General features: G+C 34.7%; 1 protein-coding gene across 2 annotated transcripts in view; it reads right to left on the reverse strand.

Annotated features, from left to right (window-relative positions):
- LOC106689911 (dynein axonemal heavy chain 10) overlaps positions 1-16,487 on the reverse strand; it is a gene marked incomplete at its 5' end in the record, with an annotated part of 85,556 nt that extends 69,069 nt beyond the window's left edge. For both annotated transcript variants that reach the window (XM_067051474.1, XM_067051473.1), the window contains 3 exon segments: positions 6,689-6,831; positions 11,068-11,269; positions 16,331-16,487. In XM_067051474.1, the coding sequence (XP_066907575.1) occupies positions 6,689-6,831; positions 11,068-11,269; positions 16,331-16,487 (502 nt within the window).
- Between the last annotated feature and the right edge of the window lie 9,511 nt (positions 16,488-25,998).

The raw sequence follows: 25,998 nt of genomic DNA on the forward strand, positions 1-25,998 counted from the left end.
TTATTGAAAATCTCTCATTTACTTAATTAAGCACATCAAGACAAAATAAAATAATTACAACAAGCTGAAGCTTCAAACCTTTACATTTCTTCTATTATATATCTTGACATTTTGATGACTTTTCATAAATAATATTTTTCATTTTACTAATTGGGTTAAAAGAGGCCACAGCGGCTTCATTGCTAATTATTTTTACATTCTGTATAGGTCCTCAATGGAGGACTTGAGCCAAAAAAAAAAGTTGTACATTGTGACTAACACATTTACATGATTTTTCTTTCAATTAAAATGATCAAAGCTATCAATCTATTATTTCCATTCACATAACAAACTATTTTAACACATCTTTGGATTTTTTTATCTTAAAAAACGGTTCATTGAATGGTGAAAAATGTTACCCAACATTATTGAAAGTTAGAAAGAATAGTCCATTTACACTTTTCTTGAACAAAGAGGTCTCCTCATTCCTTTCCAGTCCCAATACTTCACTCAATCAGCTGTGTGAAAATTAGCCAAGACCTTCAAACCCCTATTGACAAACAAAAAATCACTATCCTTATTCTTTTCAATTTCTCAAAAGCCTTTGTTTCAGTTCATTATAACATCCTCCTTTCCCAACTCCAAAACCTCTCCCTATTAACCAGTGCCTTAAAGTGGTTTCCTTTCTTCTTGTCACTTCATTCCCAAACGTTCACAATTCCCATTAAACCCTCTTCCTCCTCTCTTCTACTAATACATGGTGTTCTTTAGGATTCCTCACTCACACCAACCCTTTTCTCAATATATATTATTGATTTCCCTGATTATATTCTCCATTCAAAATGCCACCTATACGCTGATGACTTACAAATTTACCTATCCTTTTATCCTGCCAAAATGCTGTAAGTGATCCGCAAGCTGCAAAACGATATAGATAGTATCAATGATCATTCCATGCAGAAAGCAATGGTCTCAGGATCAACATTGAAAAAACTAAGGGCATTCTCATCGGTACCAAATACCTACTTAATTCCCTTCCTCACTAGCGTCTACTCTACCTCAATCACCTAACTATTCAATTCCACACCTCAGTTAAAAACCTTGGAGTGAGTTTTGATCAGCACCTATCCTGGAATGATTATATTTCCTGAAGAATGAATCTTGACACTCCCACCTAGGTTAGTACGTGGTGACAACCTAGACAGCCATCAGGGGTTGGCAAAAAGGACCAGTAGGCCCACTTGCCGAACTTGTTCCCCCCCACCACATACCAGTACCAGTATCTCTTTAGTGTCTTAAAACTAAAAAGCTTTATCTTTTTTTTTTAGCCAACATCCTGAATTGGTTTACTCCATGTTCTTCTGTTCCACTCATTAAATATGAGATCCCAACACTCAAAAAAAGTCCTTCTCATAAAACAGTTTCCTTCTAAAAAATTTTTAAAATTCGTGCTACCTCGTTCTTGAGTTCCTTACCCACAACAATCAATATAACCTCTTTAGTAACCTCATTTAAACGCAAATAATTTCTTCATCTCCTCAACTATTAATCTACCTCAACTCTGTAATAATAAAACAAGACTTTTTATATATCAAGCCTCTGATTATAAGTCCTAATGGAGAATCCTTAAAAATCTATCTGTAATAAACTCCAAATCCTGTAAAATTATCCTGTTTTTCCAGGTAAATTAAATTTCTTTTTTGGCAATCCACTTCTCTCATTGCACTTGTTTCCATCCCCCAAACCCATTTTGAACATAAAAACTACTCCCCTCTGTCCTCAAATCCAGTACTAATGACTATGGCCCTGACCAAATTCCTATGTTTATGAATGATTGGGAAAAATGGAGATAGGTCTGAAATCGGAGACTAAGAAGGGAACAGAAACTTAATTTAATGGACGGACTATTATTTATTTCCAGGCTGTAGGAAAAATAGACTTTAGGTGGGAATAATTATGAATGTGCAAAAGAATTGGAAAGATAAAAGGAAGGTATAGTTTGACTATTTTAATAGGACTTTGGTCTGGGCTATAGTCGATGATACTGGATTTGGGGACAGAGAGGAGTAGGTCTACAGGAGAAATATCCATGAATAAAAACGGTTGTATAGCATTCTTTAAAATAAAAAAAAATAAATGCGGTTCTAAAATTCTTGGTAATTTAATAAACTAAAAAAATAGGGATTTTCCGTAACATATAATCTTATTTGCCTGAATATAAGACGAGATGTTTTTTGTCAGAAAATTTTGACGGAAATAGACTGCCACATTATATGCGGGGTTTTACCATGAATGAGAAAAGAAGTTATGTTTCAAATAAATATTACATAAATTAATTTTACTTTCATAGATACATTAAATGAAATGGCGTAGCCTAGTGCAAGGTACTGCGCTACTCGTGAAAACTCAAAGGAGCCAGATTCGAATCCGGCTTTGACAGATAATTATTTACTCTGTTACTGTAGCCATAAGTCAATCCTTTGGGTTCGAGAACCCTCCAGGGTAAGAACTCCCAGTTCGTCTAGTGGAGAAAAATCTAGTGGTCTAGCACGATTCTGATCAAATCACTTCCTTGCACAACCGTGGGTCTAGTGACAGTACTTCATTTCAAAGAGCAGATTTATTCATTTTTTTTATTTAAACAGATCATTATTACATACTTTAGTAATAAAGAAATATAGACACAATTGAATTAACGTGGTACGATTTGTGCCTAAGCCAAACTCACGATTCGATATTAATACGCCCTCTAATGCACTTATTAGTACATAGCTTTTAATTCCTAAAGTTCCTGCAAAGAAATTTTTTTATAAATTAGGTTAGGAGTTGGGATGTTATAAAAATTCTGGATGAGATCATAATGGGAGAGGAAAGGCACTGGAATCTGAGAGAAGGAAAGGTTTTGGGAGGATTCTATAATGAAAAGGTCTAGCCGTGCTCTTGTGTAAGTAAACAATAACAAAATCTAGGGAATGGAAGAGGTCTATAAGGTGTGATTTATCAGGAGATTTAGAGGATAGATTGGTGTTGAAGTCCTCAGATATCATTACATTGTTGAATAGGGGGACATAGATGAAAAGAGAAAATTCAAACATTGGATCAAATTGGACATGAGGAGGACAGTGAACAACAATATAGAGAAGGGAAGATGAGAGAAAGGAAATTTCCTCAAACAGATATTTTAAGTGAGGAATATCGGTTGTTTGTTAAAAAACAGAAAAATCTGGTTCCAATATAATTACTCTAAAAAAAAAAAAATACAAGAAGAGAAATATAAGTGCACGGTTAATGGTAAGTGGTCGATAGGAGGAAAGATATTTAATTCCAACAGCTGATCCTACTAATAACTAACTGCCAGGTTCAAAACAATATCATCTGATTTACATAAGTAAAACTGTTTAAATTTATTCATCAAAATGGAAAGAAAATTGAACAAAATTTTGCAGAAATTAAGTAAATTAGATAATTTAGGACAACATGTAATTGCAATTAAAGAAAACTTAAGCATGATTAAAAGTTGTTAAAGAAGATATATTCAAATTAAAGGAGAAAATGGAGCCATCTAAAATAAGAGGTGATAAAGAAAAACATAAATATAATATTCTAATATTTGGAATAAAGGGGAAAACTTATAAATCTATGCTCAGTGAAATATAAAATATTTTTAAACAAATGAATCTACTCCCCCAGTTGCAGTACATTGATTTTTTTCCCAAAAAACAAATTATAATAAAGAAACAAGTCCTGTGCTAATAAAATTTAATGCAGTGACAACTAAAAATCTGGTAACAAAAGAAAATACTAAAATCGTCTGAACATCTTCAAAATAGAACGAATATATCAAAGAAGATTTCCTGCTAGAAATTAAAAGAATAAGAGAACAACTATTCACCTACTTATTAGAAGCTAAGAAAAATAATTGTAAAGCTATTATAAGGTGTTTACATCGGGACCTGCTCGTGCTATACTGCAGGTGTCCCGAGTGTAATTTTATGATTAAAATTAATGTGTGGAAAAGGGGGGCTGGAAATTGTGAGACCTTTCTGATTGTAAACATGCATATATATTTCTTTGAAATTTAAAAGTATTGATTCCCTGAAGGGGCAACTATATTAGTGTGTTAGTTCAGTAATCTTTATCTATAATAGTGTAACAATAGAGCATTGGGATCTCATATATTCTATTGGCTTATCTGAGTGACATCTTCGCCGCCGCGGTGACGTATCCTAGCCGCTTCCGTGCAAGTTCAGCGGTTGGCGAATATGGTGAACACCATGTATCCTCGCCTGGTGTCTGAAGAGACGTATTCGTTCCTCCGTGGCTGGCCAGCGTATCCTGGACTCCAGCGTGATGGTAGTGGTAGGCCAGGTCCTAGCTTGCATAATGCAGGCTGGGGCGGCATTGCAGTCGCAGCATCTTCGGGGTATTCCGATGTTCGCGGCAAGGGGGGGCATCAGGAAATGAGACCCCCGACCCCGAATTTATATAAATTCAAACAACAACGGCAAAAATCGGATTACTTAAATCTGACATAAGGTATGATAAATTAATTATAAATAGTCAAATTTTCAGCTTAGAAGAACTTTAAGCACAAGAATTTTTTTTTAGGGGGGAAAGGAACAGATTCAACGAAAATTCACTGGATGCAGCCAGCAATAGAATAACCAGCTTATGAGACTAGGAAAAATCTTTTTCAAGACAATATAAAGATTCAGTAAAATTTCAATGTCCAATCAGATTACAGATTAATATTGGGCAAATGAGGATATTTTTAAGATGTTTCTATATAAACAAAAAAATATTAAAAGTAAGCAAAGGGCAGAAGAGCCAATTTATAGAAGCTTTTGAAAGTCTATTAGCAATTAATGACATTAATAAAGATACAACACTACAGCAACATTATAATCTACTGGAAGCTATTATTAAAGAATCTGCAAAAACAACAAAGATCCATAATCTTTTAGGCACCACCATAAAGATAATCAATAGAAGGGAAGAATTAAATAGAATTCAAAACAAGTCTCCTAAAGAAAAGATTTAACACTGTAAAATCAGAAGGTGGTAAGGAAGAGGATTACGTGTGAAATAAAAAAGGAGATCCCAAAGACATTGACAATTATAGAATAATAATGCTCTCTTCCTCAATTAATAAAGTATTATTAAAAATAGATTAATCCCAGATATTTATGAAAATCATCCTTATGAACAAGCAGGCTTCAGACATAAATTTTCGACAATCGAGCATCTACAAACAATTAAGCATCTATAGATTACCTCTGTGGAAATAGCAGCCTTGTAAAATAGATTTTACTTTAAAACTTAAGAGTGTGGTTCAAATAACCTTGAATTCCTCAAGAAAATACAAACACTCAGATCATGAAATAATTTACAAGGACAATTCCAAACAAAATGAAAATGCTGGTCTCGCAATAATAATAAACAGGACGCCTAAAAGATATAAATTACTCTCATATTCAATTATATATTGTAATATATTCTTTTATGAGTAAATAGTTATTATCTTAATCAAGAGTCATCAACTATCAAAAGAAGAGTGTAAGTTGGTTAGTTTTTTTCTACCTAAATTTAAATACATTGTAAAAATAGATATTAATTTAATTAAGTGTTATTAAAAATAAGTGTTCTGATTGCCTAGAAACCCACCCTGAGATTAAGAGTCTATAATATTATATATAATAAAATGAAAATTCTCATATTTATTTAATATTTAATCTTTTTATTTGACCTTGTCATCTTCAAATGTATACTTTAGATATGAGAATAACTGAAAACTATTAATTTTCCTTTTTATTTGTTTTAAATAATTTTTTAAATATTACAATATACAGCTGAAATGCAGACAATTTCAACAGCTATTTGTTCATTGCTGAACAATAAATACTCAAAAATATTAATTTGTTCAGACTCAATGTTTGCTCTCCAGAGTTTATCAAACTATAATAAAAACGGACCCACAATAGACAAAATTCACAATTACATAGAAATGTTAAAACATCTTAAGGAAAAGGTAATCTTTCTCTGGACATCAGGACACCCAGGAATACTTAGAAATGAGGCAGCATATAAAGCGGCTAAGGATGTAGCTAAAATGAATATTCCACCATTCCAATTTTATGAACAGATGTAAGGTAGAAAAGATGTAAAGGCATTTTTAAATAACAGAGTCTGGAAAAGTTGGGATTCCATGTGGACTGAGCTTCCACTGTCTAATAAACTAAGTCAAGAAATGTACACAAAAATGGGCAAGTACCACAAGGGGAAGTAATAACATAAGTAAAGTAAAAAGGGCATAATAACCAAGAAGTTGATCACCTAGAATAAAACTGTAATCTAATACAACCTAGGAAAATGATTTTCAACATAAATTTTAATAAAACAGAATTTCACCTTTATCTGAGACAAGTGATACCTATGTCATCTGTAAGACCTTTAATAAAATGTGTCCCCTAACAATAAACAAATATCACTATCAGGAGAAAAGAAAGTAAACAGGCCCAACATTATCCTTAGAGCTTCTACAAAAATAGTTACATAAAACTTTATTGAAAATTTCACACATCTTCCTCATATTTTTTCACTTAAAATTGTAACAATAACAAACAAATATTATATTGTAAATATTGTTAACTTAAAATATCAGTTCAACTATACTCTAGTTCTTATTTTATAATATTTAAAATTTTCTTACTAATATAATGCAATGAAATAATGTTAAAGCATATAGTATTGGTTTGAGTGCAGGATAATTAAATGAATTCAAATATTCTTCACTGGTTTTGGTGTATGTATCCTCCATCTTGGTTTTAAAATCATCAGATGTCTCAGTAGTTACTGAAAAAAAATATATACATATAAAGTATATGGCTATTATACTAAAAGTATAAAGACCACTCAAGGCAAATGTTATTATTACCAGTAACATTTTGTTGAAAGTTTTAACATATAGCTCCATTTACACAACTTTTAGTTTCAGAATATATTTATTCATTAAAGTTTATGATAAACATTTACAGGTTACAAATAGAATTACTGGATCAGTTAACATAAGCATAGAGTATTCCCGATCTTATTTCTACTAATAAAACAAATTGTCTTTGTTTTTTCTTCATATTTTAATGGCATTGGAATTTTCCATACAGCCAGGTATTAATTTATTTGTATTCCCATTATTTTCACCATGGTGGGGGTCGAAGTTTTTCATTTTGTGGGACCACCACTCAATAAAAATAGACAACGCCCCAGTCCAGATTCGAACTAGCACCGCCAATATATCTCAGAATGGTAAGACTGTTCGCAACCACTGAGCTACTTAGAAAATTGATACATTCACTTGAGAAGATTTTAACCAAGGTTTCAAGAAGATTGGGTGGCACTGCTGAAAACCAATTTCTTAAGATATGGCAAATATGGAAGAAAATGATAAGAAACTAAAAGAATTAACATCCTTGCTAAGCAAATAAAAGTGAGTGTAAGTGTAGAGGGGACAAAATACAAGGTGTGTTCTCAGTTTCAAGAAAACTGTTCTTCAACTTTCAGTTGAAAGTTTCAAGACTTTTTTTCCCTAAGTAGGGGAAGTTGCACAGACCGGTTTTACAGAAAGGGTAAAGTATAGGGATGCCATTTCTATTAGCTAACCGACCACACTAGGGGCTAAACTCATAGAGTGTACTCAATTGATAAACTAGGAGAATCAAAAATGCAGCACCATTTGGAGTAGCTTTATAATATAAACTTATGCATAAAACTGAAAAAAAAAGTAGTAAAGCTTAGGTATGATTCAATTGACTTTAGACTTAAGGTATGATTCAAAAGGTCTACAAAGAATAAGTCATGTTACATGCAATGGTTTTCATGTAGCACAAGAGGTTCAAAGATAGCCGTGATGTTGTTGAAAATGATGACTGCTGAAAGACCTTGAACAAGTCGAAATGATGAAAATTATTACTAGACAGTTGTATACCAGAGTACTGTGCCATTTTAAAGGATCGAGTATGCCAGAGATCAAAGACAATTGATTGGGTTCTTCTTCATGACAACGCACCCTCTCACAAGTCACTCATAGCCATCAAAGTTGGAAACACTACCTATTCTACAGCCTTGACTTAGCTCCCTGTGACTTCTTTTTCTTTCCCTGAATCAGAGATCTGAAAAGGAATTAATTCAACACAATTCATATATTTCCCTTAACACCCTTCTGTGTGAAGAGCTCCAGGGACCCTATGAACAATGGAAAAAATGCTGGCAATAGTGTGTTAATGCCCAAGGGTCATATCATGAAGACTTTTAGTTTGTTGTACAAAAACAAATGAGGGCAACAAAGGGAAATCAAGAAGAACTTTTCAAAAAAGTCAAATTGACTGGGACAAGAATGAGTTGTAACTGGTATAAGCTGGCAATCCCTCCATCAATAAAGAATTCCAGTTGCTAGCCAAGCAAAAGTCTTGAAGATCAATACCTAGAATGATGGTTATCCAATGATCAAAATATCAATTAATAAGTCAGAGAATTTCAGTAGTTTCAGTCAACTGCATTTAGTCATCACTCCAAACCAATTAAAATTTTCTACTGCTTTCATCAAGTTGTTTATCTTTTTTTCAAATTTAACATATTTTATTCATTTACTTATGTTATAAAAGTGATACAATTTAATCTCTAATTATTAACTTTATTTCATTAGAAGAAATAGGCGTACCCAGCAGGGGGCAGCTGCCCCATTCTAGAAGGGAAAAAATTATTAATTTCTTTAAAAAAATGTTTTTCAAGCATACACTAATTGTAATAACTAATAAAGCACTTCAAAAGTTATATATGTTTATAAAATTTTGGTTTCATATGCCTTTTCCGTGCTGAAATGTCACAATTTGATTGACTATGGCTCGCCCCCTCCTAGTTTTGATCCTGGGTGCGCCCTTGTTAGAAGATATAATTTTTCGAAGTATTCAAACCAGGTATTTCACAGAATCTTAAAATAAGTACTAAACACAGTAATGTTTAGAAGAAATATACAAAAAATATTATGCAAATTTTATCATCCTAATCTTCTCTCCTCAAGTATCCCTATGCAGTTTTAAGAGACTGCTTGTAGAGCCTGAACCAGGTGCCTCCTTCTTGAGCTAACCCTCTTCTACAACAATTCATACTACTCTTTTTGACCTACCTCTTAGACACTGTCTTCCCAAGACTTAGTACTTCCTCTTAGTCTCCTTAATTCTTTGGTGATACGTACTAAGGAGGTGTCCAAAACAACTTATTTTGTTCCTGAAGATAGTTTTGGCTGGTTTAATATTGAGGCTAGCCCATATGATGTGTTCCAGATCCTATCATCCACTTTGCAAAGGTAGAGCATTTCTATGGATTGAGTTCTGCTCTTGTATTTCATGGTGAAGGTTCACAGTTCGGAGAAGCATGAAAAGATAAGGAGAAATGTAAGCAATAAAAATATTCTCCCAGCTACTCCAATTCTCTGAGTCACTTCTTCATTGATATAACTGTTTTTATTAAGATGAACACCTAAATATTTGAAATTATCCATCAGTTCTAATCTTTCTCCCTTCACCCTCAGTAATTCCTGGAATTTCATTTCTATCCGCATGCATTTATTCTTCCTTGGGATTTTCATATTAATTGTGGTTATTTCTTCTTGTAGGATGTTGATTGATTGATTTAATGATTTAATAATGCTTTACCTAGTTCTAATAGGAATTAAGACTGCTAGGGAAGTATGGCAAAAACTAGAAAACACCTATGAAGATAAAGGTCTAGGAAGAAGATTGTTTTTACTTGGGAAACTTTTTAAGGTTTATGTTACTTGATATGGTAACATGAAAAGCTATTTAAATGAAATAAATTCTTTATCAAATAAATTACAAAACATTGGTTTCCCTCTTGATGATGAGTTTATTTCTGTTATTATTTTGGTTGGATTAAGTGAGGATTATGATCTAATGATTGTGGCAATTAATGCTTCTAAGATCTCACTTATTGTGGATTAAGTTAGAACATTAGTATTACTTACATAATGAATTCAAAAATAAAACAGATGATTGTGCCTTTTTTATTGCAGAAGAATAATGAAATGAAATGCTATTCTTGCAACAGAATAATACACAAATTGCCTCATTGCCCCCATTAAAAGGACTCGGAACAAATTGAAATCAGGCGGTTTTAATAAAAAAATCATTTGATAAAAGAAATCATGATTTATATCCTCTTCTAGCGGCAGCTTAATCAACTGATTCAATTTAGGATTATGACTGAATATTTGATAGTGGAGCTACTACTCACATGTCAAATGATTGACAAAGGATCAGTCATTTTCGATTAAAATGGAAGCAAAATATTGAACAAAAATTTCCTGAAATTATTACTTGATGGTATGCCTAATGTAGTTACTATTGCAGGACTAAATGATTATGAATAGAGTATTTTATGAGTGATGGGCAAGCACATCAGAAGACCATTTATGACATCTCAGACCAGAACAGCAATGGTATTAAAGGTAATGCATACATACCCCCAAAATTTTTATTTACTTGTTAAAAATAAATTTGAAGTAGCTCAGACATTGGAAATATTTAAAGCAATGGTTGAATAACAAACAGCACAACAAATTATCTGTGAATCAGGCACTAGGGGGAAAAGAAATAATAAAGAATTGGATGGCCTTAATGAACATGAAGATATTGTGGGATTTATTAAGTCTAGAAGAATTAGCTGGCTTGGACATGTCGAAAGGTAACCCAAGCAAAAGAATAGCAAAGAAATTCACAAGAGAAACTTTCCCTGGAAAAAGAAAGAGAGGACACACTGGAAAACCTGGTAACCTGGTACAAGGACATGCAAGAGCACCTCAGGAGGATTTGAGTGACTGGCTGGAGAGGAATGGCTCTAGATAGAGAGAAGTGGGGTCAATGTGTCTGGGAGGCCAAAGTCCATCTTGTATTGTAGAACCTAAGAAGAAGAACGACATTCATTGTTAATTGTATTATTATTGATCAAGAAGATAAATTTTAGAATAAAAATCATTTTAGAAAATTCAAACAAGCTTCAACTTATTTATATACATACCTTTGATTGATGACTTGACTACCCTGGATGGAAACTCATTGCTGAGTTCTGTTATAAGCCAAAGACGGAAATTTTCATTTAATTCAGTCGTTGATTGTAAAAGCTTATCAATTTCAATAACAAAATCTATGTCTAAATGGCAGTTTTGATAAACAACCCATAATCCTTTAGACATAGCTTCTAACACCATACTTCTTTGAACCTTAAAGAAGCGTGTTTAAAATCACAAATAATAGTAAAATGACTTATATATTAAAAGAGAAACAAATAAAAATACTCTATACTCTGTCATAAGATCATTAAAAAATACATAATAATAAAATGAAATTCAAATACAACACTGAGAGACAAGTTATATTTTTATTTGTCAATGTAATTCTTTATACCTGCAAAATAAGAATATCTAGATTTATTAGGTCTAGTTATATACAAGGGTAAGGCAATTAATATCCGCAATATACTTATAAAATTGTATTGTAATCAAATAGGTAACTTACAAGTACATAACTTTTCGACAAAGTCCCCTTACTTTTCAAAGCACTTGGTCCATCGTTGTACAAGCTTCATGATGCCCTCATAAAAGAAGGTTTTGGCAGGTGTCCAAGCGCGTTTGTTTATGGAACTGTGTGAGTTGTTTTGGGACCCATCTTACACAAACTTTATGAAACCCAGGTTTGTTGTGGATGATTTAGTAGGCAGAACCGTGACTAATTTTAAGATGAGGTTCCACCTTGTCAATAGTTACTCGTCTGTCTAAGAGCACCATTTCACGTGAACGCTCAATATTTTCTTCATATGTGGCGGTAAACAGTCGAGCGGTTCCTTCATCGTGCGTAACACTTGTGCGACTATTTTTTTAATCCATTCGTATACACTCCGTTGTGGCAAAAAATTGTTCCCATACGGCACGGAAAGGCTTCGATGAATTTCGGCCCCTGATACGTCTTTTAACCACAAAAAAACGGATCACTGAACGCTGCTCTTCTTTGGTGCAAATAGAAAGCGGAGCAACCATGATTAACAGCACAACAGCGAGAACGAAACTAACCTAGCAGCTAACAACAAATAAACAAAGCATGCGTCAAACGCTCAAAATGACAGAGCTACCAACATAAACAAAAATAGTACTAAATTGCGAATAAATATTGACTTACCCTCGTAAATGCAATTGAGGAGGAGCAACCGCACACCACATTTTTGTGAGAGTGGACGCTGGGAGAATCTTGAGAAGGTAATTAAGGATTCTGGAATACAAACCTCTTGGATAATCATTGACAGGCTGGTACAGATGCTGGGATTTCCCGATGACTTGAACCTGGTGGCGTGATCCTTTCAGGCGCTAATGGAGGGGATGAAATTAATGCCTTAGAGGTAATGTGGCATCCAAACTCCCCAAGATACCCTAAAAGAAGGGGAGAGGCATAAAGAGGTTCCAAAGTGAGCTTTAGCGGCCTTTGAAATTCTGTTCGGCCTTCGAGAGCGCAAGCGCGATTAGAAACACGTTATAGAAGCATGGCGGTTGATGGGGGAGGAGATTATGGGTAATGGCATGGCACTCCGAAAAACGTGGGACAAGGTAAGGAAGAAGATGGCGAAGGTAAAAGCCTATCGCGTGGCATGATATACCGCGGGTGTCCGGGACATTGGGAAAAATCGGAATTGGGACGATCGATCGTTTATTGTCGGGTGAGCTCCAACAGGGGTAAGGAGTCTCAGAGATATGAGGGTTCATTCGGGGTGACAACAATGAGGGAGCACAACTTAGTTACAATAGAAAGCATTAAGGAACCAACAAAACGGATAACTGTATATATTGAACTCATGCATGAGAACTCAAGTTTCCGATCATGGAAGATCTGTAAAAAAACCTGGAGTTTTCTCATCTAATAATCTGTACGATAATGGGAAAGAATCTCCGTGCTGCGGAACGCCGAAGGGAGATGACACTCCCGTATCATCAGGGAAAGACCAGCCTGAGGACTGAACGAAATGCTAACGGGCTTTCGCCATCGATACTTCTGGAGAGGTATGAAACACAAGAAACCATCGCTAGTGACGTATGCCAGATTGTGAAATCCATCTTAAACTGTTGGTTAATAAATAAAACTAGATTCGAGAGACAAGGTTTTTTATTACTCACAAAACTCATTACATTACACTCACACTAGGTACAAGCACACAATCTAGCGGAAAAAAGACAAAACAGGGTATATGAACATATGAACATATGCCTTCTATATTTACTAATAAATTTAGGATTACAATATTAACATAAACGACACAGGAGGAGACACCCACTACAGAAGCACTACTCAGTGATCTTCAAGCTGATTCGGTAACGTGGAAGGGATACAAGTGGGTCACAGTGGTCGATGCATTTAGCAATGGCGGATCCAGCGAAGAGAGGGCGGCAGAAGCAGAGTTAAGTAAGAGTCCTACGAACGCGGTTCTAGTTTTATGGCATACCGGATAGAATCTCGTCAGACAGGTTGTGTGACACCTTAAAACCCCGGGACATAAGAACCGAGGAGGGAGTGAAAGGCTCCATAGCATCCTCAGTGATCACCTGCGGGGATATCAGTTGGGAGGGGCTAGATCCCGACGAAGCGATAGAACGAACAATCGCAGCATTCAATCATTCCATACACTTGGTCACGGAGTTTTCTCCTTTCGAGATTATTTTTAGGCTGCAGGGACGTTGGAGAATACAGCGACCGGGGGGAATAATATTGCCGTTATTTGTATAGTTGTATCGTATGTACAAAGAAAGATGGGATGAAGTCAGGAACAAAATTCAGAAGGAGAAACGCAGAAGAGTGACACGACACATCAGTGTCCCTGATTTGATGGGTCACCTTAAAATCGGAACGGTGGTGTATCGGAAAGTGGGAACTAATAGGGAGAAAGAGCTGTAGTGGTACAAAGGCCCATTCAGAGAGGTCGCTATTAGAGAGCATAATGTTGTCACCATCGAAAATGTAAAAAAAAACAAAAAAAATGTAGAACGGTTCACCTAGAACAGTTAAAGTTTCAAAAGTGGTGTGATAACAGACTGGAGTGTCCTCACCTCCCTTCCAGAGAGTACTATTGCAGTGTTTGATTTTTATTTTTCTGTTTGTTCAGAGACTTGATAACAAGTTGTGAGTGTAAATATCAGTGAAGTTGTATATTTCTATGACATTGTATTTTTTTTTTTAGAATGACATGCCTGAATGGAAATGGAAGAGCCTGGGTGGACTCAAATTGAATACAATCCGCCTAGGACTACTCCGCCGCCCTGAAGAAGAAGAGAGCAAAAGGATAGCGGGAGAAAGAAAAGGCTGAACAGAGACAGAAGATCAGGTCAAACAAAACCCAGAACCAGCAGTCAGCGGGAGGACCACAATTGTCATGGATGAGGAAAGTTGGGCACCTGGTGGCTCAATGACCCTGAACTCGGTGCTTCTAGTGTGGAAATGAGGGACACATAGCTAGATAAACTTAACTGTCGGGAGACAAATTATTGTTGGTGCAGGAAAAAATTAGTTTTTTGGGACACACAATTTCCAGGGAGGGAGTGAAACCCGATGCAGATAAAGTCACAGCTATATGGAAGATGGCCTTGTCCAGAGATGTGAAGGGAGTTCTGAGGTTGTTAGGAACTTTGAATTATTACAGGAGATTTGTGCCAGAAATGACAGACTACCTCATCCCACTTAACAATCTACTGAAGAAAGGCCAGAGAGTGATGATCACTCCGAATGAAACTGTTTGGGAGAAGATCAAGTGGCTGTGGTGTGATGAACACATAGGAATGGACAGGACATTCATCCGTTGCAAGCTGATGATGGAAATTTTTTTGGAAGACGAACAAAAATGAAAAGTCACCCTAGCATATCATCAGGGTAAACCAAATTACCGTGGAATCCCAGATACTATGCAGACTTTAAAGAGAAGATACTTTTTGGTGGGGGATGAGGAAGACTATATCGGAGGTTCTAGGAAGCTGTGAAGTTTCTTTACGCACTAAGTATGACAGACATCCCCCTAAAGGAAGACAGGAGAAGACACCTACCACAGATGCACCTCTCAAAGATTTACAAATTGACATATTTACATGCAAGTGGTACAAATGGGTGACCATGATTGACCTTTTGAGTAAGGTGGCAATGGTGCTCCAAGTGCAGGACATATCTTTGGAAGTAGTATTGACAGCTCTCTACTTGTGGTTTCAATTCTATGGATTTTCGAAGCGCATCTCATCAGATTCAGGCAGAGAATATGACAATGCTATGATTCGAAAGGAAATAAAGAACCTTGACATAATATGGCATCTCAACACACCAGGACACTCCAAGAGGCATAGAGCGGCTTCATGGTACGTTGAGTGACCATCTTCGATTATATCAGATCAACCAGAGACTAGAACCGGACGTGGCTACGCCTAAGGTGATTGTGGCATATAATCATTCCATGCATGCAGTTATGGGGTTTTTGCCATTTTAGGTCTTCTTTAGGCTTCATAGACACCGGTGGGACTATAAGGACATGACAGCTGAAGGAGAGGTAATACTCAATAATCACATTGGTTGAAGAAAGTTATGGGAGAAAGCATGACAAATAATCGAAAAAGAAAAAACTAGGAGGGAGGTGCAGTAGAATTTAAAGATCACAGACAGGATGAGAGCGATCAAAATTTGGACAATTGAATATAGAAAGTTGGGTTCTAACAGGGGTAAGGAGATACAGCGATATGAGGGTCCATTCAGGGCGATAATCATTAGGGAAAATAATATTGTTACTGTAGAAAGTATTGGAGAGCTTAAAAAGAGGAGAACTGTCTATACTGAACAGTTAAAACTTCCGGCAATGACAATATAGAGACTGGAGTATTCTCATATAACCTCCACTTTAAACGTAGTTATTTATTCAATTTGTTTATTTTTTTTTATAGTTTATTTGTGACTTTTGTAAATTTTTTATTTTATCCTACCTTTATAATTCCTCCTACAAAATTTCTGATAATTTTATCAGTAGGGATGTAAAAAAAAATATCTTGTTATATCAAAATCATAATAAACTTATAATTGAAACCAATAAAACATAATCTAATATTATTGAATAAATCAAAGTCATAAGCAAATTTTTGAAACTAAAAATAAAACAAAAATGTCTACACAATTGACTGGTTAATGGTTAGCCCTATCATTTAAGACTGGTTCAGTTAAATCTATCATTATAGTTAGTAACAAGAACCACTGAAATCATTGTAATATAAAGTTACCAATTTTTCTTTTGAACCAAGTGAAGACATGAGTAATTTATTTCTTGTGTTATGCTTGGTTGCCAAATGCATAATATCAGCATAGGGGTCAGTACCTGGTGTCATTATAAAAATAATTGGTCTTTTACAGCTACTTTGAAGAAAAACGTCTTCAATTCTAAAACAAATTAAAAAAAACAAACTTATAAACAATATATTTCATGCATTTAATATTTATATAATTCAAATATAAGCATTCCTACAATAAAATATAGACTAAGCAGAATCAAACAGGATGCCTATAAAAATAAGATCAATTAGAAATTAGGAACCTTGAATTTTTATCATTTATTTTTCATGGTAAAATGTTGTTTATAAAAAATTATAAAGTTAAGTCCACTGAATGTGACAAAATTAATGCAAGTAAAGTAAGACCCATTTTCAGTAATGAAGAAAGCTGAATCTTAAAAAACTTGGATCGATAGATTATTGTGCAGTTCTTATCTGATCACTAAAAAAAAAGAAATTATCCCTATCTCAAACACAGCAAATGTTCTCCTTCATGACATCTCTCAAGCAGAAATTTCCATCTTTGATAACTGAATTACCTTAACATGGATAGGAACAAATAATCCTTCAAATGCTTTTAACTTCATAAGAATAACCTTTAGTAATAAATAGTGTAAAAAATGGTCAGATTCTGTGTAATGTACTTTTTTTTGTACTTGACTCCCAACCATGTTCTCCTAAGGGCTCAATTAAATTCTGTTTTTTTTTTACATACATCTCTTTTTATTTATTTCAGTCTCCCTGAATTTCCATAGACCTTTACTTGATTCCCAAGAGTACTTATTACTACCCTTATGTCCTTCATGATTTCTACTTTTTATCTGTACAGATTGTCAATTGTTACAAATTGTCTTCTATATTGCAGTAAAAGTCAAAGTCATACAATTGAGTGTAGGACTCACTGCTCACTAGTTAAAGCTGTGAACCAAATTTTGTCTGACAGCATATCACAGGATATAGCTCTCCTAAATATCTGCCATTGGCTATATATAGGTGCCAGAACAGTAGATTTAAAACTATGTTTAATTAAGGCAAGATCAAATGTAGAAAGCCGTACTAAAGAAAATAAATTCCAGAACTCTCTATGGAAAAGAAGTCTCTTATATAAGATTGAATCACTGCACCATAAAATTGGTGTTATTACCAATTCCTTAAAGACCCCAGAGAATGCTTCAATTAAACTTTGGACAAAAATAGATAAGATAATTGTCTTACATATTGGAGGCGTACAAGTATCTAAAATTAATCTCGAATTAACGAAGCTTATGGATAACATGAAGCAGAAACTGGCAGTCCATGCAAATAGTGTGAGGAGATATACTGAAGCAGCTGAAAGAAGAAAACAAAATACAGCTTTTACTACAATGGAAAAACTTTTATACAGACAACTTTCTTCCAAATAAAAATGGCAAGTAAGTGTTTTCCAGCCCGCAATCTTATGATCAACCATTGGAAAACTATATGGGGTACCTTTAAGTCATATAAAACTAAAACAGAGAGATTAGGGATAATAAGCAACTGGCCTAGACAAATTCTATCATTATTGGATGAAAAACTTTAGTGTCCACCAGCCCCTGGCAATTTATTTTCAAAAACTCTTGGAAAAAAAAATTGAAATACCTGAGGATTTTTGTATCAGTCATTCTTACTTGATAACGAATGGGAAGAAACAAGAGTATGAACCAAAGAGTTCAGGCCAATTGTATGCCTCAATGGAACTAGTAAATTGCTAACATCAGTTATTAATAACGAGCTAAAAGCTCATATAAATGAGCATAAATTAATTACTGATATACAATTAGAAACAAGGGAAAATGCCAAGGGATGTAAAGAATTGTTTGTCATTGACAGCTTTATAGCTTTTCAAGTAAAGGGTAAAAAACATAATATATCTTTAGAATTGATTGACAAACAGAAGATGTTTGATTCTGTGCCGCATGATCTGCTTTTGGAATGTTTAAATATCTATAAGATAGATTAAACTATTATTATTGCACCTTATGAAGCTATGGAGAGTGTCTTTGAATTTCCTTGGTACTAAAACACCACTATCTAATGAAAAGATATCAATCAATAAAGGAATTTTCTAAGGTGACTCTTTGAGCCCACTTTGGTTTTGTTTAGCGGTAAACCCTTTAAGTCATCAAACAAAGGGTGTCATTTTGATATAGAAACCATGGTTTCTCATTCCTTTTGGAATGGATCCTACTTGGATCAAATTGTATGCTAGGAATAAGAATGATCAGCAAAATCTTCTTGAAACAGTAAGGGTCTTCTGTGAGGACATTCTATGAAGATGAGCCTCAATAAATGTGTTGTTCGCACTTTGGTTTTGTTTAGCGGTAAACCCTTTAAGTCATCAAACAAAGGGTATCATATTGACATAGAAACCATGGTTTCTTATTCCTTTTGGAATGGATCCTACATGGATCAAATTGTATGCTAGGAATAAGAATGATCAGCAAAATCTTCTTGAAACAGTATGGGTCTTCTGTGAGGACATTCTATGAAGATGAGCCTCAATAAATGTGCTGTTCTCTATATCAAAAATAGAAAGGTGATAGATTCAAATAATATGGAGATCTTTAATAATGACGTAATCAGGGGCCTAGATGAAAATGAATATTAAAAATATCTATGGATACAACAGCTTCTAGATTTTAAGAAAGATATAAAAAAGAAATTTGAGGATGAATTCAAAAGACGGGTAAAAAAATATAATAAAAGCATTAAATACATTGAGTGGTTAGGGAGTTTATAATGGAAGGAGTGATATCTGGTTCGGGCTAGATCGGTTACATAGGGAACATTAACGTCTTTATGTATGATTTTATTTGTGACAAAGTAAGGAGCATTGAGGATTTTATAAAGGATTTGGATTGTAAGGATTGAATACGAGAGGAATTCGAAGGTTTAGTGGAGCCCCAAAGCTCAACTCCATATGTCCAGATTGGCCTTATTACAGACATGTAGATCAGTCTTATGTAATGTGTTGGAAGTTTATACCGTTTGTCTAGTAAGTGCTGTAATAGTCGAAATCGACGTGCAGTTTACTGTCTTTTCAGTCTTGTGTGAGGATTCCAGGTTAATCGTTTGTCCGTTAATCCAAGGTAGCGGATCTGCTTGACAGGAGTAAGAGTAACATCATTAAATGAAACTGTAGGGCAGTCAGTAGGTTTACGACGAAGAGTAAAGGTGATTATAATGGGATTTGTAGCAATTTATCTTAATCCTCCAATCACGACACCATTCTTCGAGGGGCTGTGATATGGAATTGGAGATTTTAGGATACAATTAATGGGTTATTATTAACTGCGAGCACACATGTGTCATCGGCATACGTGGTGAGGATAGTGTTAGGATTGGTTGGAATGTCAGCTGTATAGACGGTGTAGAGGATGGGACCAAGGATACTACCTTGAGGAAATATTGAAGATTAAATTTTTCTAGCCTCGCCCTTGACCTAGGTACAGGGGTAGGTACTACTTCCAGTGAAAGTAAACAGTTGCTGGGATTTTGAGATAACCAGGGTTTCTGAGAACATTAAAACGCCCAGAAACTCACACATTTGACACTATGCCACACCATGAATACTGACACCAAGGTGACTTCCAGTACACACCCTAGGGCTGGCTACCTCCCCTAGAATAACCCAGCAGCAGGTATAAAATGCAAACTACCCACTAGCAAGGAGCTACACAATAGCCTTAGACGAATACAGAGTAAGAGCTGCTCTGCTTGCCAGAGAATGGACAACCAACCTTCGACATTGGCAGACAGTGCAAGCAGTGCCCTTTTGCAGTACATAGAATAACCTTTAGTTCTAAATCGGGTAAAAAGTGGGCAAATTCTGTGTACTGTATTTTTATTTATTTTTTTAACTTATTTTGACTCTAAAAATATTTCTGATATGATATTTCTGATATTCTTAAGGAAGAAATCATAAAATCAGATGTCTCGACTGATAAATGTCACATTAGAAAACTTTGTTGAAACTCAACACACAATTCAGGAAGATAGAAATGATACTATAGATGACCTCAAAGAAATTAATAGTCTGCTACTTGCTAAAAACTCTAAATTTAAAGGATTGCCACTGGAATGCAGACCTATACTCCCTAGTGTTCCATATTTTATGAAAACTAAAAAGATAGTTAAATTAGCCCATGGTGAAATAGGGCAACTTATAAGTGATGCCCCGAATCTGAATGAAGTGAAACACTGGATTGATTTTACTTCAGTACTAGAGTAATGTAAAAAAAAAAAAAAATAGAACTGAATAAAGATCAGGCTACAAAAAAATTCATTGCCTCAAATCCAAAGAAAATCTCCCACCATGGAAGAAAAGATTTACAAAAAAAAAGAAATCTCTCCTCTACGCTGCCATATTGGAACAGTTACAAATTACTTGAACAACACAGAAAATTGTTTAGTAAAAGTTAACCCAAGAATTGACAAAATTATTGTTTTAAATATTGACACCATTAACATAAAAAACTTAACATAATTAAGGAGCTAAGTTCACTCCTCAATAAGCTAAAGCAAAAATTGGCTGTTTATGCTAATCAGAAAAGAAGGACAGGATTACAAAGCAGAATGTAAAAGGAAACAAAACACTTTATTTAAGTCAAATGAGAAAGTGTGGAGGTAACAAAACATCATAGTCAAAAGCAGTAATCCATGCAAAAGATTTAGAAATATATGAAAACCCAAAAAAGTATAATGAAGGAGCATTCTGAATAAAGAACACCAGAAGAAGAATGAAGAGAACACCTATTATGAGGTAGATGGTCTCAGTGCATAAAAAAAGGCAAATAGTAAAAAACAATTTATTTTATCACCTATCTTTTGCCCCCTTTGCAGGACTAAAAACAAGATACAACACACTAAAAATATTTTGAACAGGGTAAGAGTATAAGATGATGAAATATAAAGTGAACTATAGAACTATAAAATGTAAAAAAAATGAAAATCATATAAAAATGAGCAGAATAAATTTTAAAAAAAATAATAAAACATATCTACAATGAATTTCACTGACTTACTGAGGAGGATGTAGCTTTTATTATTGGATCAAGAGTTTTAACTGTTTGTAAGAGAAAGGCCCTTGCAACATGTTTCTGCATAATGCTCGATAATGTTCAAAGCCTACCCAATGATTTCTGTTCAGGAATTACTCAGATAATTCCAAAAAGATACAAAGTTGACTCAAATCATCGATTTGATGAAGAGGATGATGGATAAATGGAATGTATGTATTTCAGTGCCAGGGACAAAACCAGATAGACAACCAATAGCGTTTAGGAGAACCCTATATGGTTTTGCCTTAGATTCAATCCTCTATGTCAACTATTAACTGATTCAGGAAAAGGATACTTTCTTACAGATGGATTGCAAGTTACTCAGCACTTTTACAAGGATAATATAAAGTTATATGCACAAAGTGAGAAATATTTGAAAAAGTTTTTACAGTAAGTAGGAGGATTTAAAAAAGACATAAATATGACCCTTGGGTTAGAAAGATGTGCTGTTATTAATACAAACAAGGAAAAGCTGAAATAAGAAGAGGAAATTGAACTAACTAACAAGGAAATAATTAAGTAGCTCAGGGAATCTGATTCCTATAAATATTTAGGTGTAAATGAGCTCTTCAAGTATAATGATAAATCTCGAGAAGAAATTTTGATAAAGTTCGAAAAATATATCATAGTTCTTTCTAAAAACTTATCTTTCATTGGATAATATTATAAAAGCAATAAACACGCAGGATTAGCATACACATTTGGAGTGTTGAAATGGACAGATACTAGCTTGCAACCATTAGATTGTAAAATTTGAATTATGATGTCACTAGGCTATTTCTTCTGTGGAAACCAGGTGAACGAGGACTCACTAGTCTTTTCAGAAACTGATGAGAACAGTAGATGCAGTTAAGAAGTTATATTATCAACAGTGGTTCAGAAGTAAGGATTAACATTATGAAAACGGATGCAAATCTAATTTCCTTAAACATTGTAGCTGTGCCTAAAAATGCCCTAACCAATTAGGATCTGATGTGTGATTTAGGTAGTAAGCAACTGCATGGCAGGTTCTGTAATGTCCTGAATTCAACAAGAATTAATCTTACTGCCTTGGTTGAATGGCTTAGAGGCGGAAAACTGCTACAGGAAACGGTGGGTTTTCTTTTTGTGATACACAACTAAGTAGTGACAACAAACTCGAAATGCAAGTACATATTCAAAGAAAATATTATTGATATATGCAGACTATGTAAAGTAGCAATTGAATCCATTTAACATATAACAGCAATCTGCAAAAAGTGTTGCCCTTTGTGATATCTAGCAATGGAATTGGTACCTATATACAGTTATATACCTGTGTACCTAGATATAGTTATATTCTGGAAGAAGGATAAAAAGCAGAGCTTGGAAACAGCCAGCATTATCAGAAAATTTTTAAATATTTCATAAATAGGGTCTGTTAAAGCCCAAAATTTTGGTTTCTACTTAGGTTAATTTTTTTTTGGCAACTTTCCAAGTGATTTTTAATTTTGTTAGTTATAAGTTTATGTTTATTCATTTTTTTTTAACTATAAGTAATTTTGTAATTTTAATTTATTACATAAAAATAAGGGATATAAGGAGGTGTTTATAAATACATTGCGGAGGTGTAACATGTGCAAAACGATACCGAAAGCAGTGGGGCCAGTGCCTGCATAACCGCGAATGAGGCAGATGGCAGTGAAGATTTAGGCAGCACTGGAGCGATGTTAGTTGGCATTGGCACGGTGTAAGACGCGAGAGACACTGCTTCACGGACGCTCCACCGCCATTGTTTGTTGACTCTAGTTTGTTGGAGCTATTTTTGATTTGGAACCCTTTCACCGACTCACCGGCAGTCACCACTGTGCAGTCTACGTTTTTTGGAGTCATCGGGCTACCTGGCAACCTCTCTCTCACCAGTTCGCCAGCGGTCATCCTGGTCAACCAACTCGTAATGTTTTTGTGATATGCGCATATCGACCCCCACGCCCATCTGTGAGTGACTTTCTTTTCTTCTTTCGAGCTTCATATTTTCTTTTTTTTTTGGCTTTAATTAACTTATTATTTCTTGTGTAAATAGAATTGTTTTTTTTTCTTTTTGTTTGTACATTTATCAAAATATTTTTATCCTTTTTACTCCACAATTCATTGTCTTTTTTTTTGTAACAACATAACAGTTCATTTTTTGTTTATATTTTAGTTAATTAAATCTGTATATCACTTGGAAAGTTATTTTTTTTATTATTTCATTTTCTCTATTATTATTTTTTTGTATGTGATATTTATTTCAGGTCCTCCGTTTCTTTTTTTTTTTGTTTTATTTTATCTCGAACCAGCGAACATTACCCTTTGGGGAAGAGGTCGGTTTTCACATACGAAACACCCCTCGCCCCAACAGGGGCTAATCCTTGGCTTACTGAGTCTGGGTTCATGAATATTCCCAGCAATGATTGAGGAAGAACTTTTCTTCCACTGTGAATATAGCTGAAAGTAATATCTTGTCATTGCACAACCAATACCAGGGATAACACTATATTTACATCAAAAATTTCACTTAGTGTATTATCTTATGTAATATCTGTGTGAAATGTGTAAAATATTTTTATTGTTAAATTTATCATTTTGGATTTAGCTAATTTTCCTTTCATAATAGAGGAAATATCATTTCTGAAAATACTGTTTTGCAATTTTCAGAAAAAATACAACACATACAGGCCTAGCAATATTTTTAAGAGAAAAGCGATGAAAAAATACATTAAAATATTTTCTGATTTTTTCTCTTCGGGAAATTAATTTATCTTTTTATTATAATTTCTTTATTCAATTATTTTCAAATTGGTACAACAATGTTGCAAACATTTCGGTTGGTCCATTTATCTTCAAATTTTGGTTTTAATATAAACCTTTAATATCTTCTGTGGTTATTTTCTGTTTAAAATTAATTTCCCTAAGAGACAAAAAAACGGAAAATAAAATAATCACCTTCAAAAAATAAAACCATGAGAAACATTTGGGCTGATTTATATTGGCCACCCTGTTAAACAGGTGTTAAAGTGAACTAATAATAGTGACGGTAGAGTGGTGATTACTGGTCATAATTTGATCAGTAAGTCATAGTAATCTTATCCATTTAGTTCATAACACTTTCGATCAATTAAGGACAAAAATTACTGTTTAATAGTTGAAGATGGTTTTTTACTATATTGATAAAAAATTAAGTTGTTAAATGGAAAATTTCACCAGAATATTATGAAAAACATGGTTACATCACCGCAAAGGCAAATTTGTAATGCAAAATACAGTAATAATGTTATTAATTATTTATGGTTTATACTATTTTTTTTCTATTAACACAACTAAAAATTACTACAAACATTACTGATTAATAAAGCTGTATAAAATGTGCATTGTACTCATGAAAGTGTATCTTTTGTGTGAAATAAATTTCATTACCAGAGCATTCCAATTGAGGAGTATTCTGTCACAAGTCAATATATCCAATTTTAGAAAATTATTATGGGAGCATCTCATGTAGATGAGTTAACTTTTTGCTGTTACTGTGTCCAGAATGAATAGTAGCTCAATATCACATTACCCACAGGTCCTTTGTGGTTACACAGACTGAAAGGCAGTATGTAGCTGAGGGAGTTAAACGATACGATATACATGTACCGAAGAAGAGATGTGGGCCGGGGCGAACCAATGGAGATCAAAGCCCAACAAATACGAAGAAGCCACCTTAGGTTGAGTAGATCTTCAGATGAATCTACTGAAGCATCAGGAGCATCAGAGACCGAAGAAGTCGAGGAGCCACGGAACTGAGGCAGTAAAGGGGACAAGATGGAAACAAGAGGATGGAAGCGAGGGAACGGAGAAGATTGGAGGCGAGGGACTGGAGAGAGGAAGATGCGAGACATCTGAAGGGGTTGTCAGCAGAGGGGCGACCGTATACTGCTGAATTATAATGTGAGGGAGAAGAGCGGCGGTCTGCCTATAATAGAATTAGCAGGAGTGAGGTGCCTAGTGGACACCGGCAGTTCCAACACCATCTTGTGCCGAGAAGCCCAAGAATAAATGTGTAATGGAGGGAGAGCACACCAGATCCAGAAATGTCAATGTAAATTAATCACCCTAGGTGGTCCTTGTGTGGTAGAGGGGGAGGTAGAGGTAGGCTTGACCCGGTGGGGATTTAGTCGATATAAATGGATGGTGCACATCGTAGGGAGTATGCCGAGGGAATACAAAGTGATTGTGGGATGTGACCTGCTAGGGAAGGTCGGTGCTTGGGTCAAGAATATCAAGGGAAAGTGGAGAATTAAGTTGAGGGGTAAAATGTACAAATGTCAGCGACAGGGAAAAACCGAGGGGGCACGGGTTGGAGCAATCAATCAGGCTGAGGACTAGAGACAGAGGCTTAAGAGGGAATATAAAGATATTTTTTTTAAAGAAGGAGACATGCTCGGGGCAACCGGGAAGACAGTTCATGAGATCGTACTTTAAGAAGATAAGGTTACATATGTGAAAGAGAGGAGATACACGCAGGCGCTACGCCACCACATCCGGGAAGAGCTCAAAAGT

Source organism: Halyomorpha halys, unplaced genomic scaffold (genome assembly GCF_000696795.3).
Source record: "Halyomorpha halys isolate HHAL.00 unplaced genomic scaffold, Hhal_1.1 Scaffold1521.1, whole genome shotgun sequence".
Taxonomy (NCBI): Eukaryota; Metazoa; Arthropoda; class Insecta; order Hemiptera; family Pentatomidae; genus Halyomorpha; species Halyomorpha halys.